Raw genomic sequence first — 18676 nt, 5'->3', positions numbered from 1 at the left:
GTTAAATCAAGTCATTTTTTTTTCTTTCTATAAGATTATCCCGGTCTGATGACTTGGATCATGAGTTTGATGGATTGACTCTAATCGTTTTCAATGTGTTTTTTAATTGATTTCTTTTTTAATAAATTATTTTTTATTTGGTTATCTCAATCTTATAACCCGGATTGTGAGTTTGACTAGTTAACTTGCATTGCTTTTTTAAGTCCTTTTTTAATTAATTTTTTTTAATTTTATTTTTCAACATTGGTTCGATTGAGAATTAAGTTTTAAATTTTATTTTGATTTATTTTATATAAGATTATTATAATCTCAAGATCTGAGTTGTGTATTTGACATGTTGACCTGAGTTAATTTAAGTCAATCTAATATATTGTTATTTTAATATTAAAAAAGATACCATCTTGAATTTTTTTAATAAAATTATATTTTTATGAGTTGTTTAAATTGTTTTTAGACTTGCTGATTCAATATCGGATAGTACAAGGTCAATTTAAACAATTTAAAGATGATATCTCATATAATAAACAATTTAAACAATTTATCTGCTGAAAAAAATAACAACATTTGAATATATTATTTTATGTTAAAGAAAAATTTAATCCAACTGGTAGTATAGTATAGGTGAATAATCTAGTTAGTGCAACGAGCATGATAATAATTCCCTACATAGGTCACAATTGCAATGCCCATCAAGAAACACCGACAGTCCATTATAACGATATCTCATACCATATTATAGGATGTAATTGCATATTAAATTTATTTTGACCCCCTTTTTTTTAATATTGCAATTTTAATAGGGTACCTAAAAGTTGCTCCTCGTACTTCTAACTCAAATATTATAGATTTTGTCCACAATTAATATTGTTTCGCATCACATAACGACTAGTATAACGGGAGTTTAAAAACATTGCTATGGATAACTACATCATTAAGATAAGTTCATCCGAAAACTGATTAATTAAATTCATTGTTTTGTCGAAATTGCTGAGTGTTTCGTGTTTTCTTGGCTTTGTATCAAAGCTCTGTCCAGATCAGCAGCCAAATTTGTTCTCATGCAAAGACAGGCTGGTTCAGGAACCACTTCAATGTGTGGTCTTAAGCAAGCACTCACTTTGACTGCCTACCCGTTCTATCTTCAAACACATTTTCTCTCGTTCGACTGTTTGGTAAATTAAAGAGAACCGAAAACCCAGTTTCCAATCCATAAAAGAAGCAAGGTTCAATCAGAGCAGGGACCTGAAAAATAAATTTAAAGCATGGAGGATGGGGCAGTGAATGGTTATGAAATGGATACACCTAAAAACATTACCATCAAAGGAATTCTAAGTCTGCTAATGGAAAGCATTGATAATAATAATCATAGTAGGAGTGTGATTTCACTGGGCATGGGCGACCCTACTGCTCATTCTTGCTTTCACACCACACATGTTGCTCAAGAAGCTGTTGTTGATGCTCTTCAATCTGACAAGTTCAATGGTTATGCACCTACTGTAGGCCTTCCTCAAACAAGAAGGTAATTTACGAATTTCCTTTCATTGTTTTTTTGGCTCTTCTATTGAATGTATTTGTTGCATAAAATTCATGATATGGAGTTTTACTTTTAATTTCTGGATTTGTAGAGTGCCAGCCAATTTAATTTTAATCAGTGCGGCCAATTTTGGTTCCCTGATGTGGGATGAAAAACGTTTAAGCTACATCCTTTTTCTTTCTTTCACTAGGAATGAGTAGCTTGTTGTTTATCGGTATATTATTATTTTGTAAAATCTGGTTTTTGTGGATTGCTAGCTAAATTAACTTTAATTCTGGAGACCAATCTTCATTGCTTGCATGTATTCCAGTTTTATGAATTTACTTGGCAAGAAACAGCTGTTTCTGCTTCTTCTTTGTTGAAATAATTTATTATAGCTGTAATTCCTTTTGCTTACAATTGTTATACCTATGGTGGCTTCCTCTCTGACTTGTTTCAATTCCTTTATTCTCATGCTTTCAAATGAAATTAATTAAAAGGAATGATCTGGGTATCTTTAATTAGCTTAATTTCTTATTGCTGTTGCAGCTGAAAATAATCCAGAAATACTATCTGGGCTTGATTCATTTAGTACTAATTACCTTTCTGCTACAGTTTCTGTTGAAATAATCTAGAAGTAACCACTTGATATTGATTCTTCTGGCTTTAAATGTTTTTCTTTCTCTTCCAGTTTGAAGAAATGAAAAAGACGCACATCTTAGACACTAAAGCAATCTAAAAGTACCAATTTGCATTATGTTCAGCCTGTTTACTCTTACTTGGTTGCAGTAGAAAGCACCTGAAAGTACATACCTCCATGTTCAACTTTGAGAGTCTGCAAGCAACCATAGAGCTTATCAGTTTCTACTTGATTATAATATGCTTACTCTTCTGTAGGGCGATTGCTGAATACCTATCTCGTGATCTTCCTTACAAGTTATCATCTGATGATGTTTTTATAACATCCGGTTGCACTCAAGCTATTGATGTTGCTTTGGCGATGCTTGCTCGCCCTGGTGCAAATATCTTGCTTCCAAGGCCAGGCTTCCCAATTTATGAACTTTGTGCAGCTTTCAGGCATCTTGAAGTTCGGCATTTTGATCTTCTCCCAGAGAAAGGCTGGGAGGTTGATCTTGATGCTGTCGAAGCCCTTGCAGATCAGAACACTGTTGCATTGGTTATTATAAATCCTGGGAATCCTTGCGGCAATGTATACTCTTACCAACATTTGAAAAAGGTTAGCAGTTAAGTGTTTCGATTCAAGTTGAAGCATCTTGCAGTGGATACCACCAAAAGGTCATGATTTTGATCTGATGTAATGTCTTGTTTGCTTGTATATTGGATTTAGATTGCAGAAACTGCTGAAAAGCTCAAAACTCTTGTTATTGCTGATGAAGTGTATGGACACCTTGCCTTTGGTCGTAATCCATTTGTGCCAATGGGAGTTTTTGGATCCATTGTTCCTGTTCTTACCCTTGGTTCTCTTTCAAAGAGGTGGATTGTACCTGGATGGCGACTTGGTTGGTTTGTGACAAGTGATCCATCTGGCATGTTTAGAAATCCCAAGGTTGACTCCCTGATCTCCTATATTTGTGTGCTCTGGCATCGCATTGCTGTACCAGTGTTTGTATAAGTTCCCCAATTATGGATTCCGTTGCCTACAAGTGTTTGCATTGGCAAGATTTGTCTCTTCCAAAGAGATTCAATGCTGCTTTTCGAGTTCTTGACAACTTCAAGCATAGAAAAATTGAGTTGCATTATCTCTCTCTCAATTCACTTTTTCTCAGTCAACAAATATTTGGTTTTGATGTGCTTAATCTGGATATCTTTGTTTATAGCAGTATACAACACTTTTGTAATGTAAAAATATTGCCTAATTCATTGTGGAATTTTCACATCATGGTTGAATATTTGGAATGTAACATGACTTGAATTTTACTCAGCCAAGTTGCTAAACATTCTCTTTCCTTTTAGGTTGTTGAACGTATTAAGAAGTACTTCGACATTTTGGGAGGACCTGCAACCTTCATCCAGGTTAGTACATGGGAATGCATGATTGAATACTACTCCCAATCTTCTTAAGAAAAAAAGAATTACCAACTTTTGGTTAGGTTTAATTTTGGTTTGATTGCATCTGGATGATGAAATTTGCAGTCTCTGCTGTTGAAAGCTTTAAATAGGAAGATTCTTCTAGCTTTTCACATAGATTTGTTGAAAAGCAATTGAAAATACGTAAAACTCATTTATAATATTAAATTCATGAGAAAGGAGGTCAGGTAGGCGTGGAGGGACATTGATCTACGTTTCTTAACTACTGCTAATCTTAGAAATGATTAAATCACTGTAAATTCATGAGAAAGGAGGTCAGGTAGGCGTGGAGGGACATTGATCTACGTTTCTTAACTACTGCTAATCTTAGAAATGATTAAATCACTGTGGCAAACTTGAGTTAAGAGTGTTAGGCATTGCAGCATGTTATTGATCAAGCTATTGCTTGTTTGTTGCTCCACCTCAACAAATAGCAATCCAGAGCTCAAAAAAGTTTAGTGTGCATAGACTATATAGACTACTTCCAGAGTTAATATTGTAAATCTGCAACCAAATTTTAGATATAGCAAGAGTAGTCTGCTTATTTTGTTCTCTTGTCAATAATGTTTTGGTTTGTTAGGCAGCAGTTCCTGGCATTCTTGAGCTAACTGATGAGGTTTTCTTCAAGAGAACTATCAACATACTGAAGCAGTCCTCAGATATATGTTGTGATAGGATAAAGGAGATCCCTTGCATTTCTTGCCCATACAAGCCAGAGGGATCGATGGCTTTGATGGTAAGGAAAGAGCACAATTTACAACTCTAAATGTATTCCAAATAGTGGAAATATAAATGGAGTTGCACTAATCAAACTGGCTATGAAATGCAGATGAAATTAAATCTTTCACTACTAGAAGATATCAGTGACGATATTGACTTCTGCTTCAAACTGGCCAGAGAGGAATTTGTCATCATTCTTCCAGGTAAGAAATGAACAATTAAACATATAGATTATTTCTTAATGGCTCATTTCTTAATAATTATAAAAAATAATCAAATTCTGCCCAGAAGCTTCTAGTTCCTGAAAAAGATTTTATCAGGCAAGAAGGAATTGATTCTAATACCACAAAAAGAGATTGAGTTCACGTTTAAGTGTTTTACTAATAGCATTTACTACTACTGATAAAGCATAGCTCAACATATAGGAGTCCGCCGTGTATAGGTAGGTGTTAGGCAACTTAAACAAGTAGATTGTTATAATTTGTGTTGATAATCTTTCTCCAAACCTCTCTTTTATCAGGATTAGTTTGCAATTTTTGTGGTTTAAAAACCAGTAGTCCTGCCAGAAGCTGGTTCTGACTTGCTTCCAAGTTGATGTTAGTGTCATGATATACATCATTGCATTGACCAAGCTGCAAATGACAAATTCATAGACAAAATCATAGAAAACCTGATGAATCAGCCATTTTATTTTCCCAGTTTTTAGAGGGTGACAAACAGCCATTAATAATCAAGAAAGATGTTACTTTTGCAGGAACTGCTGTGGGGCTAAAGAATTGGCTCCGTATCACTTTTGCCGTTGATCCAGTATCCCTAGAAGAAGCTTTAGGGAGAGTGAAATCGTTCTGTCTAAGGCATAGCAAACAGTTTGAAAGATACTAGCGTTCAGAGTCAACCAAATTATAGGACATTTGCCTGCAATTTATAGGTTTCTTTTCATGGTGAAGCTGTTGTAAATTTAGATGACCATATTTTTACAGATCCCCAGCAAAGCTTGTAGTCATCAAGACTACGTTGTTAATAAACATACAACATACTATTCTGATCCATATATGTACAGACATGTTGGCAACTTACAGTACCTGTCCTTCACAAGACCTGACATTTCTTTCTCTGTTTACAAAGTCAGCAAGTTCATGTACAATCCTTGGGACACTCACTGGCAGGCTGTTGAGAGGAGAGGATCAGTGGCCTTATTCATGTTTTGTTGGACAATGAGCTTGTAACGAAAGCTCTTTACAAGGAGGAAGAACAATAACTTTTCTGTGCGTTCCCTAGATACTTGAAGGCTTTCAATGTCCATTCTTGTGGGAAAGCACAATAACTTTGTTCTTCCACAAAAAAACAAATGTTAGGCGTCCATCTAGAGAACAAAAGGTAAATGACTTGACATTTTGTTTTTAGCTCCAAGTATGCATATTATAGTGCCAAATGCTGTCATAGAGTCCGTTTGACATTATTATAATAGACATGGTTTTTTCAATTGAATTTAATTTCAAAGGTTACATCAATTTTTATATTTATAATTTTTTAAAGGTATTAATTTGAATTTTAAGTTTAAAAAATAGCAAAAACAATTCAGAGGGGGGCCCTTTTATTTGCTACAGGGATTCAAAATAGAAGAAGTATTCTTCCAAAATACCTCTATTTCTTTTCTCTTAAAAACCCTACAACTTCTCTTTATTATCTCTTTCTTTTCTTCAACAAAAGCTTTGGTTTTTTGGCTCAAGAAAATTGTCTTCATCATATTATTCCATGATATTATTGTTTTGTGGGGGAATTCCCAGTTTGTCTCTGCAATGATGGTTGAAAATAAAGAGAGAAAAGAAATAGAAAAAAAAAAGCGAAGCCATGAAAATCAAATACAGTTTTTTTTATATTATTAATTACACGTGTCTTAACTAATCTTATATCCTTGAAATTAACATGTATCATCTTTTTGACTTTTATTGAGTGGAGTAGAGTGAATAAAGAGATTTATTATTATTATTATTATGAATAAAAAAAATGTTTTTTAGGAAAATTATATCGTTAATCTATCATATCATGGATTTACAAATATATGTTTCTTTGCTAAGTGGCATTAAAATATAATATTTTTTATAAATATATATATTTTTAATGGCTGATCGCTTATTTAAAAGTAGATGAAATAGTTTTATTGTGTGAGAATTACATGAAAATTAGAATGAGAATATCTTTATTACTAAAAGAAATATGATGTTGTTGTTGTTGTTAATAATAATAATAATAATAATAATTTGTTCCTAATATTTTTACATCATGCATGTTAATGTTACATGTTGTATTTATTATATCATGCATCATGATTTATCATAAAATAATTTATGGATTCTATTTTCACATTAACGAAAATAAATTTTTTTTTTTGCAACAAAAATAAATGATTTCTAAATTAAAAACAAAATAGTCAAGATTGCTAATTTAATTTAATTCCACATGTATTCCAAATAGTATAATTGAATTTAATTATATGGTTTAATATTTTAATATAAATATAAGAATTATAATAGGTTATCAATTGAATTCAAATCAGATGTGAAATTGAATGCAATTCCACAACTGATTTGATTCCAAACATGTAGTAAAAGACGTGGGAAAATATTATTTCCATGCCATTGTAACTTCTCTCATGATTTTCTATGGACTATAATAATAATATTTTTTTTAGTTTAGTGATCAAACTTTTTTCTCATTAATTACATTATTCTATGATCAAATTAAAAGCCCATTGCTTCTATTTTGTTAAGGAGTGGTAGAATTGAAAGACAAGGAACTATTATGAAAAATACAAAGAAAATAGATGGTTGTTTCAAAATTGACTAAAAAACTTACTTTATTTCTCTTAGTCTGAAACATACCTACTTTATATCCCTTTAATGTTTTGAAAGTTCACTTTTGATCCAATTTATTTTTTATTTTTTAGTTCCTAATTTGAGGTGTAAGAGAGGAAAACATTGAATTCCAGTGGTAGAGAAAGAGAAAGACAAAATGTTGATTAACAACAATTCTAACCACCACAATAATCAATTTTGGTGTCTACGCATTTTATTTAATAAGAAGAGTTCTTCTAAGATATTATTTCACCCTATAAGTGCTTGAAAAATCATATTTGACCTTGAAAATTTTTTGGGTTTCTAGTTAAGTTGTTTTTGGATCGTTTTTTGGGTTATTTAAAGGCATAAATAGGTTTATTTATGTCTCTATGGTGTTTTTGGATTTAAAAAAATGCTAAAATGGATTTTTTTTGTGTAAAACAACAATGCACTGACTTTTTAACAACCTTTAGTCGCCAAAATTTGAGCAAAGCAAGTGACATGTTACCTACTCTTTTTTTTTAAATAAAGGTAGATGAAAAGTCATCTACTCTATAAAAAAATTATATATATATTAAATAATTATTATCGAATAGCTTGATGCTTATCATTACCTACTATAAAGATAATATGCGATTTTAGCCTTTGAATATATTTTTTTCCTTTTATGGGATTTGGCTCTTTCTATCAGCAATTCTTGATTAATTATGTATCAAACTCCTTATGAGAGTAGATTATAACAGATATTCAAGGGAGTTTGATTCTTATGTAAAATTCTAATTAGAAAGCTAAAATGGATAGTCGTTCTCATCTATAAAAGAAGATTAATGATAGAGCATATTAACCTCTATCATTTGTTAAAGAAATCCAAAACAAATATCTTAGATATTAGCTGTGAACAAACCCAAGACATTATGTTTTGATTAAGCTAAACCTTAGTGCACCTCAACTATAACAAAAACACTAAAAATGAGTTAATCATATTCACTTAAAGATTTTGAGTTATCTATTATAGCATCAAAGTAAGTCTAATTGCATTTCTAAAGATTTTGTAACCTCGTTAGAAATCATTGCATGCTCAAGGTGCTCAAACTCTCCTATATTTTCTTAGAATCACATGTGCATTCCTTACTATCAAAGAAATTCAGCAAATTGTTACAACCACTATAATTTACACTTTTTAGTGACTATGTATTGTGACTTACTCCTTGATTATTGGAGGTGCGTTTATTTACATATAACTGAAGAGCATCTTCATCTCCATACCACTGTCAACTAGGTAGGCACATACCGTCAAGCTTGTTCGACCTTTTCCTACCTATAATGTTCAAAGGAAAAACAATAAAACAAAGAAAGGAACATGATTAAGATCATGTTTGGCACTAAAATGCCTTTTAACATTGTGGTCCAATCATGTTTTTGAGAAGTTTTAAAATTTTTTAGTTTCAAGTTAGTTATTTTTTTGTGTTTTTGGATTGTTTTGATATCATGATATTAGAAATAATTTTTGTAAAAATAATATTATTTTGATTAATTTCAAAGTTAAAAATACTTTGAAAAACAACCTCTATCGTATTTCTAAACAGACCCTAATAAGATCACTGCAATGTAGGTCCAATGGCTCTTTGAAATGGTCATGGTAGTTTGATCCAGTTTCTTATACACGTTGAAAGCAGGTTGTACTCAGATAATTTTATATTCTCTATCATAATAGATTTGTTTTCATCCATGGACTCAGAACTTTGCTTGTGTGCCATGCTTCATGTTTTTATTTGGCTATAATGAGAGGTAGCTGGATTGTTGACAACTACCCAAGCTGTCGGAAATATTGGTGTCGGAAGGGAAATCAAAATTGGTTGTGTAAGTTCTTGAAAGAGTATTAAAATAAAATTCATGAATTGATGGTGATAAATTAAACTCCTATATCAAGAGAAAAATTAATATGAATCATGTTTTAATAAATTTTCATATTTAAGTTATAGATTGGAATTTTTATTTAAATAATGATACATTTACGGATTATGATGATGATTATATTAAGAATACTTGATGTATATTGTTGTGGTTAGCAGAGTTGTGTGGACAATATTTTTTTATCATATGTTTTCAATTCTGAACAAGAGATTAAATGGTTTGATTTTCAGATCTGGGATTTAGAATAACAAAATTTCCAAGGCACTTTTTGATTTTCTAGTTTTAATGCCAAAAAACCAATTTTAATTGAACCGAAGGAGTTTGGTTTTTAAACTAATTTCCAGCTTGATCCATTATATTCTCGAGAATTAGAATCTCCCAATTTAATTGGATATTTTAATCCAAACGGACCAAACTATATGGTGAACACCCGTAAGTGAACATTTGTAGCCTTCACATTCATTATGGACCCACCAATTATTGAGCCAATGCTTACATAGTCAAACCTAATCAGCAACATCTTCCATACAAGAAAAGATTCCAAATGTAACCATATAGCTGATTTAATAATAAAAATTTACTATTAAAAGGTTTGTTTTTTTTTTATATTAAGTTGAAGTTTTATGATTATTAATATGATGATTGTTAAAATTTTAAATAATTATTAATTTTAAAATTTATAAAATTAATCAAAATAAATTAATTAAAATATATGTAAGAGATGAACGTTAAAAAAAAAAAAAAAAAACTTCCAAACGAGACCAAACAAAAGCTGAGCCATAATTCTGTCTGACATCTCGTACACTTTCCAAACACTGCAAGACAAACTGCAAAAGTTAATAGAAAAATGGATTCCACCCACCACCTCCTACGACACCCTTATTTTAAAGTAATCGGCACTGCAGCATTCACTATAAACACGGCTCATATCGTCTCAGTGATTATCTCTTGTTGACACTTATTTTTCACTGCCTTCTTTGCTTCTTCACGTACGGCACATCAATCTGGCAACTTCTTTACCTTCCATAATTCCTTTTTTGTATTAATAATTCTGGCCTTCAATTGGTGTTTTCTGATGAATTCTTGAGCTTATTCGGTGTTTTTGTGTTTTCTTGATTGTTTCGAAGGTGCGATGGCTTCCTTGGAGGTTGAAAATGGAAGTGGTATCAAGGTTCACGTGTTTTCATCATCCTCAGAGGTTGAAAACTCTACTCCCCATATTTTATTTACATATATACTTGATCTTTATTTTATGTTTGGGTATGTTTTTCTCTAGCCTGGTGGTTTTTTGTTGATCTTATATAACAATTAGCAATGGATTGTTTTCTTCTGTTTGAATGATTTTTCATGGAGTATCGCATAGACACCTTCTTTTTAGTTTTCTTTCTGAATAAGTGATGAAGTAGCATAAAAGCATGTCCACTGAGTGCAAAAACATTTCTTTGTTCCATGATTAGATGATTATGGAGTATTATTTATAATGCTTTGGTGTTCCTATGATCTGGAGATAAAAAAAATGAAAAGACAGAAAAATTCCGACCGGTGAAGAATGCATTTTTGGCATTTGTTGATTTTTGCGTGAACTCTCAAACTGGTCTATAGTGCGTAAGACAGTATTGCTCTAGATTAACAGCCCCATCTAAACAAGTGCTCACGGATCTTGTTTTATTAGCTGTTGCACGCGTTTAGAGGGGGCAAAAAGGTGAATGTAGCTTGTCATTTACCTACGGATTATACAGAGTCCCAAGAGCAATCCAGAAATTCCTTTAGCTTCTGGGTGTAGCTTTCATGCTCCTTGCCCCTCAGTCCTTATCTGCCCAAATTGCAGAGTACTAAAAGAGTGGATCCGTTTTCCGTCTGACCTTTTCCCTGTGAAAGATCCAGTTCATAGGAAAAAGTACATGTTCAAGTCCTCTTATCAAGTGCTATAGTGCTTTCTGGTTTGTAATAATTATCATAATACGGCATGCTATGAAACTTGCTAAAAAACAAATTAGCTTGCTTGCCGATCTAACATCTAGTGGCAGGCAAATAATTGACTAAACCAAGATTTTAAACAATTCTGAGGGATATCCTGGCAAATTACAATGAGAAAATGGACTTTATTATGCCTTTGTATGAGATACTGATATATATCCTATCTAATATTAGCAACTAGCAAGTCGTCCCAGGATAAATTTTCGGGACTCCCATGATAAAAGAGTGGCAAGAATCCTTATTGTTGTTGAGTTCATCAACTGACAATCAAAAGTTTGGCCATATGCATATCAGGATGTCAACATATTGAAAAGGTTAACTTTATCCCAATAAAATAGATTTTCCATAGGATTATGGCCAGTCGTGCTCTTACTAGCAGAGATTTTGTTTTATTATGCTGGTACAAGAAAGATTGCAACTGCAAAAATAATACATATGACAGCCTTCACTCGAAAGCAATCGCTTTAAGTGGCATATCTGTATTATTCATTCTCCTCCTTCAATTTATTACCATTCACTCAAATTCCCTTTTCATTCTAATTATTGTATCGATCAGTTGCTTGAAAGCCTGCATGAGAAGTGGGGTTCAGTGAAAAAGCAACCATACCCAGCAATGTATTCCAGTGTATATGGCGGAATTATTCTCGACCCAGCAATGATGGTAATACCCATGGATGATCACATGGTTCATAGAGGGCATGGTGTGTTTGATACGGCTATCATTCTTGATGGGTATGCATAATGCCTTTGTATTCTTTAACATCCATATGCATGTCATAGACTGCTCTCTGCAATAACTTGCAATTCTAGGATTCTAACTTATGCTTCCTAGTTTGCTCCTTTCGAGAATGCATTTGGGGTTAGGATCATTAAACAATTTGTTTAATGCAGGCATCTGTATGAGCTGGATGTTCATTTAGACCGCTTTTTAAGATCAGCATCAAAAGCAAGGATAGCCTCTCCCTTCCCTTGTTCAACTCTTCGAAGCATTCTTATTCAATTGGCTGCGGCATCTAAATGCAAGAAAGGAACTCTAAGATACTGGCTAAGTGCAGGTCCTGGAAACTTCTTACTCTCGCCTGCAGGTTGTCCAACTTCTGCATTCTATGCTGTAGTCATTGATGAGGACTTCTCTCAGCGCAAAGAAGGGGTTAAAGTGATAACATCCACAATCCCTATGAAGTCACCTATGTTTGCAACAATGAAGAATGTGAACTACCTCCCGAATGTGCTATCAGTAATGGAAGCTGAAGATCAGGGAGCATTTGCCTCCATCTGGATTGATGAGGAAGGCTATATTGCAGAGGGTCCAAATGTGAATGTGGCTTTCATAAGTCAAGATAAGGAGCTTATCTTGCCTATTTTCGACAAAATCCTGAGCGGACGCACTGCATTGAGGCTTCTTCAGCTAGCGCCTAAATTGATCGAGCAAGGGCGATTAAAATGTGTTAAAACTGGAAATCTTACTGTGGAGGAAGCCAAAGGGGCTGCTGAAATGATGTATGTCGGAAGCACACTTCCTATATTGCCAATTGTCATGTGGGATGAGCAACCTATAGGAGACGGTAACACAACTATTCTCTTTACTTTTCTTTTTTTATTTTTGGTTAGTGGAGGCCTTTTATTTGGATGCTCTTTATTCACAACATATTATATTATATTTTCACCAGGAGTGTCCTGCCTCTTAAAGGTGTGCCTGGAAATACTAAACTATCCATATCATTAGTGCATCGAGTACATACTTATGCTGCAATCATTGTTTAAGGCTGCCCTACCTATATATCCATAATTACTCGAGTGATTAATCTATATATATATATATAGATTAATCACTCGAGTAATTATGGATTAGATTCTTAACTATGACTACGTTCTTACAGAACTTTTTCTTTCTTTGTGGGAACAGGGAAGGTGGGAGAGCTGACAATGGCACTCTCTGATCTTCTATGGGATGACATGGTTGCTGGCCCTGCTACCCTGAGGATTCCTGTTCCTTACGAGGAGTGAACCTCATAAAGATCAATCAGTGAGGCCGGAGAAAGGATTTAAGATTCTTGGCTCTCATTGCTTATAGTCGCATGGCTCAGAAATTGTTTGCTTTGTTTAATCATGGTTCATGTTATGTTGAATAAAATTTTCAAGTTTGCTTCGTCTTTCTTTTGTTTTACTTGGAGTATTTTGTGGCCAAGTTCTTGTGATGCACTCTTTTGTCTTTGTCTATATATATAATGGTAGCATTTACCAAGAATGCATCATAAGTACAATGAAAATTAAAACTAGTATGAATTTAATGAGAATCTTAAATATAAAATATAAATATCGTTGTCATTGATGATAAATTATATTATTATCATTCAATACTTACTTTAAAATTAAAACCAGTTTTATCATGTTTGAACTCGGCTTTAACATCCATGCTACTGGCTCTTGATTTCCCAGCCCAGTGGTGGTCTATATTAGCTCTCTGATCTGATCCGCATGCTGTGCAGTTGCTGTATGCCTTCTCTGCTGCCGATCTTGCTTTTTATTCTCTGTGTTTTCTCTGAACCTAGTTGTTTTATCTTTGTTTTTAGCTTGTAAAAAAAGAAAGGAGTCTCAATTGATATAGCATCAATGATGCCACCCACTATCTCCACAGATGATGCCAGAAGTTATGTGTTGTTGCAGAACAACTCCCAGCTCTTCTCTACTTCTCACAAGAATGAAAACAAATTTCCCTATCCCACCCAACCCATAGAATGATGTCTTGTCAATCATTAATCGACAAGCATCCATGACTGCCTTTCCTTTCTAAGAAAAAACCCAGTCTTGATATTTTATCTAAGACAATAGTTGGACACAGCTCTACCAGCAAGCTCTCTCTGTATGAGAATAGGAGAACTCAGAAGGGTAAGGTTGTGATTCTTGGCATGGATTTTGCAAGAGATGTTAAAATATTGAGGGTGCATGTGGGGAATCTTGCTTGCTTTGAAAATATGCCATTTTCACACCATTCAAAAAGCATCTTTCTAGATTTGCTGGGTGTACTCTACCTCAGTTAAGATTTTATTAATATTTTATTAATTAGTTTTATATAAAATAAATTTATAATTTTCGATTGATTTATTAAAAAATTCTGAAAATTTACGTGGAGCGCTTGGTTTAAAATTTCAGAATTTTTAGAGAAATTCAAAAATTTAATAAAAAATCATAATTTAACCAGTTTTACGTTATTAGATGTAATTTTCAATCCGATCATTAGATTGAGTTGAAATTTTACGAGAGATCTTAAAATGTATTGAATAAAATCTTTTTAAAATTTTAGAATGAATAGAGTTTAGTAGTGCTAACAAAAAAAAGACCACCAAATAAAAACAAAACGACTCATTAAGGATAAAATGGTTATTTGCCATTAAAAAATAAAACAAATCAATTTTTTCTTTTTTTATATGTTGCCAACTCGGCAGAAGCAAAATAGTAAAAGAAAGAAAAGAAAAGACGAGAGAGAAAGAGAGAAAAGTAAGGGAAAAACATTAAAAAAAATCCAAGGAAAAAAATAAAAAAAGTGAAAAGATAACCTTGTAAACTTAGAAAGTCCAACTTATAAAACACTACCCTAAGAAAAAATCAAGTGAAGAAAGGAGAAATTGAGAGAGGGGAAAAATTTAATTATTTTGTTTTTCAATTAACATGAGATTGTTATTTTATCCCGGTTGAGGGGTTGTTACAATATCGATTCAGATTCGATTATAAATGAATTATATTCCATAAAATATCAAAGAATAATTTATTTTTACTTTCACTTTAATTTTATTTACTTTCAAATTTATTTTTTAATATTTTAGATAATGTATTTAAATTAAAACTTTACAGTTAACTTTAAAAACTCATATACATAAATTAATAATTTATCTTAAAAAATTATATATTTTTTTAATAGTTTAGGACAGGAAAAATTCCTTGCTGCACCTTGTTCGCAATTATCGGGCATCTGTAGGGCTCACGTTTATTTCTAGTCACCATCTATGTGAGACTTTACTGTGAAATGCACCATATTTGCAGGCCACTGATCGTCGCTAGCTAGCCCGACAACAACTTCCTCGGACATATTCATCTTCTTGTCATGGCAGTTTTTGGTCGCAACATGGCTATTATTTACAGTCTACTGGACACTTAACTTTGAACTCTTTAATCTTTACTGCCATTCCTGTCAGCATTCTTCTCTCTCTGCATGAACAAGAAAATAAATGGACAGAACTAGAAATAAAAATGGCGGCCATGTATAGAAAACCTTGTGCTGAAATTAAACTAAGTTGGTATTAGTCTTCAATCCTTGAGGCTTGGGGATTTGATCCGTGTTGGTTTCCACCTTGGCATATCATGACTTGTTATTGGTCTTGTTAAAGTTGGTTTCCTAGTGAATGTAGGATTTGTAATTGGCTGGTTAGAGCTTCCATAAATATAAGAGTTTGATATTGTTCTATGTGTGTGGTGATTGAAATTAAAAAAAAATAAAAAAAAACTCTAGTGTCGTGTGTTGTTAGAAAAAATTGATGAGTTGCAGCATGGGTTTTAAACAAATAAGTGATTTTTGAATCAATAAAATAAATTCTTGTGAATTTGGATATTTAATTCTCTTGCATGGTAAAGGAGCTTCGAAATTGGTGTAGAAACAATTTTGAGTAACCAAAAATTAAACAAATATAAGGATACAAATATTTAATTTTATTAAAATTTATGATCAGGTATAATCTTTATTTAAAATATTTTTATAAAAAATAAATAATTTTCTGATTTTTTTTAAATTTTGATTTATAACGACTTGATTTATTTATAAAATCAAACCAATATTTATACTTTGTAAAAACATAAATTTAGATGTGTATTGTGAAGTAAGATTTGGTGATTTGATATTTTAAAAAGTATATTTTATTTATCTTCAAAATATTACTAAAGAATTTTTATAATACGTTTAGCCTTGGTCAAACAAAGCTTTTTTGCTTAAAGAGCTAATTTTAAAGAAAATTTTGTATACTCTAAAAGAATTATATTTTCTTGTAGAATGATATTTTTATTTATAAAGATAAACAGGGACACTCATGTTATGCGCCAATACCTCATAACATTATTATTTTGTGATATTATTCAATAATTTTGATTGTATGTGTTACCTTCAACTCATATATAGTTTATGTAGTCATACGTACAACAAGACATATAAGAAAACAAAACAAATTATACAAAATGTTTGATCATCTCCTTTCATTAGATGATAAAAATAATTTCTTAATTGTCTTTATTTGTTCAATCTTTTTTATTTTTATCCGTTTATTGATTATGAAATAATTAAGAATATTTATATTGATTACCTTAACATAACTAAAAAGTACAAGGTCAGTTTAACTGTTTATATGAGCCATAAATCAAGTAAATATATTATTTTAACTATTTGACAACATGATTGTTTTGTTACGATCATGAGTTTAAGTCTTAGAATTGCTAATATTTTCAGCTAAAATATATAATAAATAGTCACATAATCTTTTTTTAAAAAAAAAGTAAAAGAAAAAAAGAGGCGACGGATGACAGATGGTCTATCCCTTTATAAAATTAAAAATAATAAAGACTCAAGTGCACATATCTGCCCCTAGCCAACACACATTAGCTTTTTGTTTTTTAATAGGCTCGTGACTTTATTTTAGTGGGTTTTTTTCCTTTTCAATGCCATCTTTTTATATTTGATTTTTATTGAATTTTATTATTTAGTATTGGGTTGATTGTAAATCAATTTTTGTATCTTTTATCATATAAAAAAATAAAAAATTAATTTAACCTGGTGGAATCTATAACTCGAGTCAAAGGTTTAACTAAGGTGAATCTTTTCCTAATTAAAGAATTAGTTTGGAAGTTTTTAAATTTAAACTATTATACCATGATTAATGACGATACCAAAAAAAAAATTTAATGATTTAAATATTAACTTTTTATATATCAAAAATTTTTAATTAATGACAATACCAAAAAAATTTAACTGTTTAGATATTAACTTTTTATATATCAAAATTTTTTAATCTAACCTGCAGTGAAAACTCGCAATAAACTAGTAGTAAACTAAAGGGAATATCTAACCTATAAGCTAAAAAATACTAATTAAACAAACACTTAATATAACCCAAAAGAATTTATGAATCCTTATTATCGTGAATGAATAATTTTTCAAATATTTTCTTCAACTCCTCTTCTAATGCTCTGTTACTACTAGCGGGAGGTTTGTATTGGAATGGATTAGAAAGGTAACTAGCAGCAGTCTCCAGTTATCCTAGATTCGTATACACACAATCCAAGACCTCATATACTTTGCTAAGAAATTAGGCCGCGCCTCGGCCCATATAAACATACAGTACAGAAAGTTTATTTATTTATTTATTTTTGGCCCATAAACTGATTGAAGGATTCCATAAATAAAATAAAATAAGGATCAAAATCTGTAAATGCAGTACACAATTGATTATAGTATTCAACTAACTGACTCGATTCAACCCCAAAAAACAATAAATTTAATAAGATTGGCCCAATTCTGAAATGTGCACTTATTTCTATTATTATTAGAAAATATAGATTATATTAAGAAGGTTTACGTATGGTACTTCATTAATAGTGAAGCATTTTAAAAAGAAATTGATTTTTTTTAATTGAATATTAATAGCACTTGGCCTGCTATTTTTTTCAATTTTATCTTTTAATATTTAATTAATTTTAAATTAGTTTTTGTTTTTATTATCTTATAATTAAATTAAAAAAATATAAATGAGCTAGTGAGTCTATCACCTGAGTCATGAATTTGATGGGTTAACCCAAATTAATTTAATATGTTCTCATCTTAATATTTTAAAAACAATATTATCTTAAGATATTTTTTACAAATCAATTGTATTTGAACTCACGCAATTTTCTTTTTGTCATTTTTATATTATTCACGCCAATGCCTCGTATTTGTATTTTCATTTGTCTGTTACTTGTGAGTACTTAAATAACAATTCTAGTGCAACTTCATATATTTTAGAATGTAGTTGATACAAGATTATTTTATTCAATAATATGTTTCCATCATATTTTTCCTTAAATGCAATCACACTTCACATTTTATTCAATACTATGTTTTAGTAAATTGTTTTGGCATTGCAAGAAGAAACAACAGAACTTGAAATGAAGACTATTCACCAAATTCATTGTTTAGTCTATTATGAAGGTAGCTAGATACTACATTGACTGTACGGAAATAACAAGGTAAAATACACAGTAAGTAGACAGAATTGTTATTTTTAATTTTTGGATAAATACACAATAATAACACAAATGGATTATAAAGAGAGAAGAAAAATCCATTTATTTTGAATCAATATTACAATTAGGGTTAGGGTAATCATATATATCAAGTCATATCCATGGCGACACAAACATGGAATGAACAAAAGGAATGTTTCTAGCCAGGAATCAATGAGCAGTGTTTACTTATCAGAGCTAAAAAGTCATATAGTATAGCTAAACTACCAAGAAGAGACCTTAGCTTAGAACCCTAAAAAGTCATATAGTATAGCTAAATCTCACCGTTTCAGATTCTGAATGATACAAGGTTTAATTAAGGAAATGG

The 18676-nt window shown here is 31.4% G+C and overlaps 2 protein-coding genes across 3 annotated transcripts; both read left to right on the top strand.

Moving 5' to 3' along the window:
- Window positions 1-990: 990 nt before the first annotated feature.
- On the top strand, window positions 991-5394 carry LOC133702672 (probable aminotransferase TAT2). Its single transcript, XM_062126994.1, has 7 exons — window positions 991-1516; window positions 2408-2747; window positions 2859-3077; window positions 3485-3544; window positions 4179-4334; window positions 4428-4521; window positions 5073-5394. The coding sequence occupies exons 1-7, from the start codon at window positions 1260-1262 to the stop codon at window positions 5198-5200; spliced, it is 1254 nt and encodes a 417-aa protein (XP_061982978.1). The 5' UTR covers window positions 991-1259; the 3' UTR covers window positions 5201-5394.
- Window positions 5395-9862: 4468 nt separating this feature from the next.
- Window positions 9863-13294, top strand: LOC133702637 (D-amino-acid transaminase, chloroplastic-like). Of its 2 annotated transcripts, XM_062126943.1 has the most exons (5): window positions 9865-10058; window positions 10197-10267; window positions 11603-11778; window positions 11938-12611; window positions 12953-13294. In XM_062126943.1, exons 2-5 carry the CDS (start codon window positions 10202-10204, stop codon window positions 13051-13053), a joined length of 1017 nt encoding a protein of 338 aa, XP_061982927.1. In that variant the 5' UTR covers window positions 9865-10058; window positions 10197-10201; the 3' UTR covers window positions 13054-13294. The 2 variants fall into 2 exon arrangements, with proteins under 2 accessions (XP_061982928.1, XP_061982927.1); XM_062126944.1 differs by lacking the exon at window positions 11603-11778 and having other exon boundaries at window positions 9863-10058.
- Window positions 13295-18676: the final 5382 nt, after the last annotated feature.

Source organism: Populus nigra, chromosome 9 (genome assembly GCF_951802175.1).
Source record: "Populus nigra chromosome 9, ddPopNigr1.1, whole genome shotgun sequence".
NCBI classification, from domain to species: Eukaryota; Viridiplantae; Streptophyta; class Magnoliopsida; order Malpighiales; family Salicaceae; genus Populus; species Populus nigra.
The sequence above is the reverse complement of the archived record's forward strand: the minus strand, read 5'-3'. Positions and strand labels throughout refer to the sequence as shown.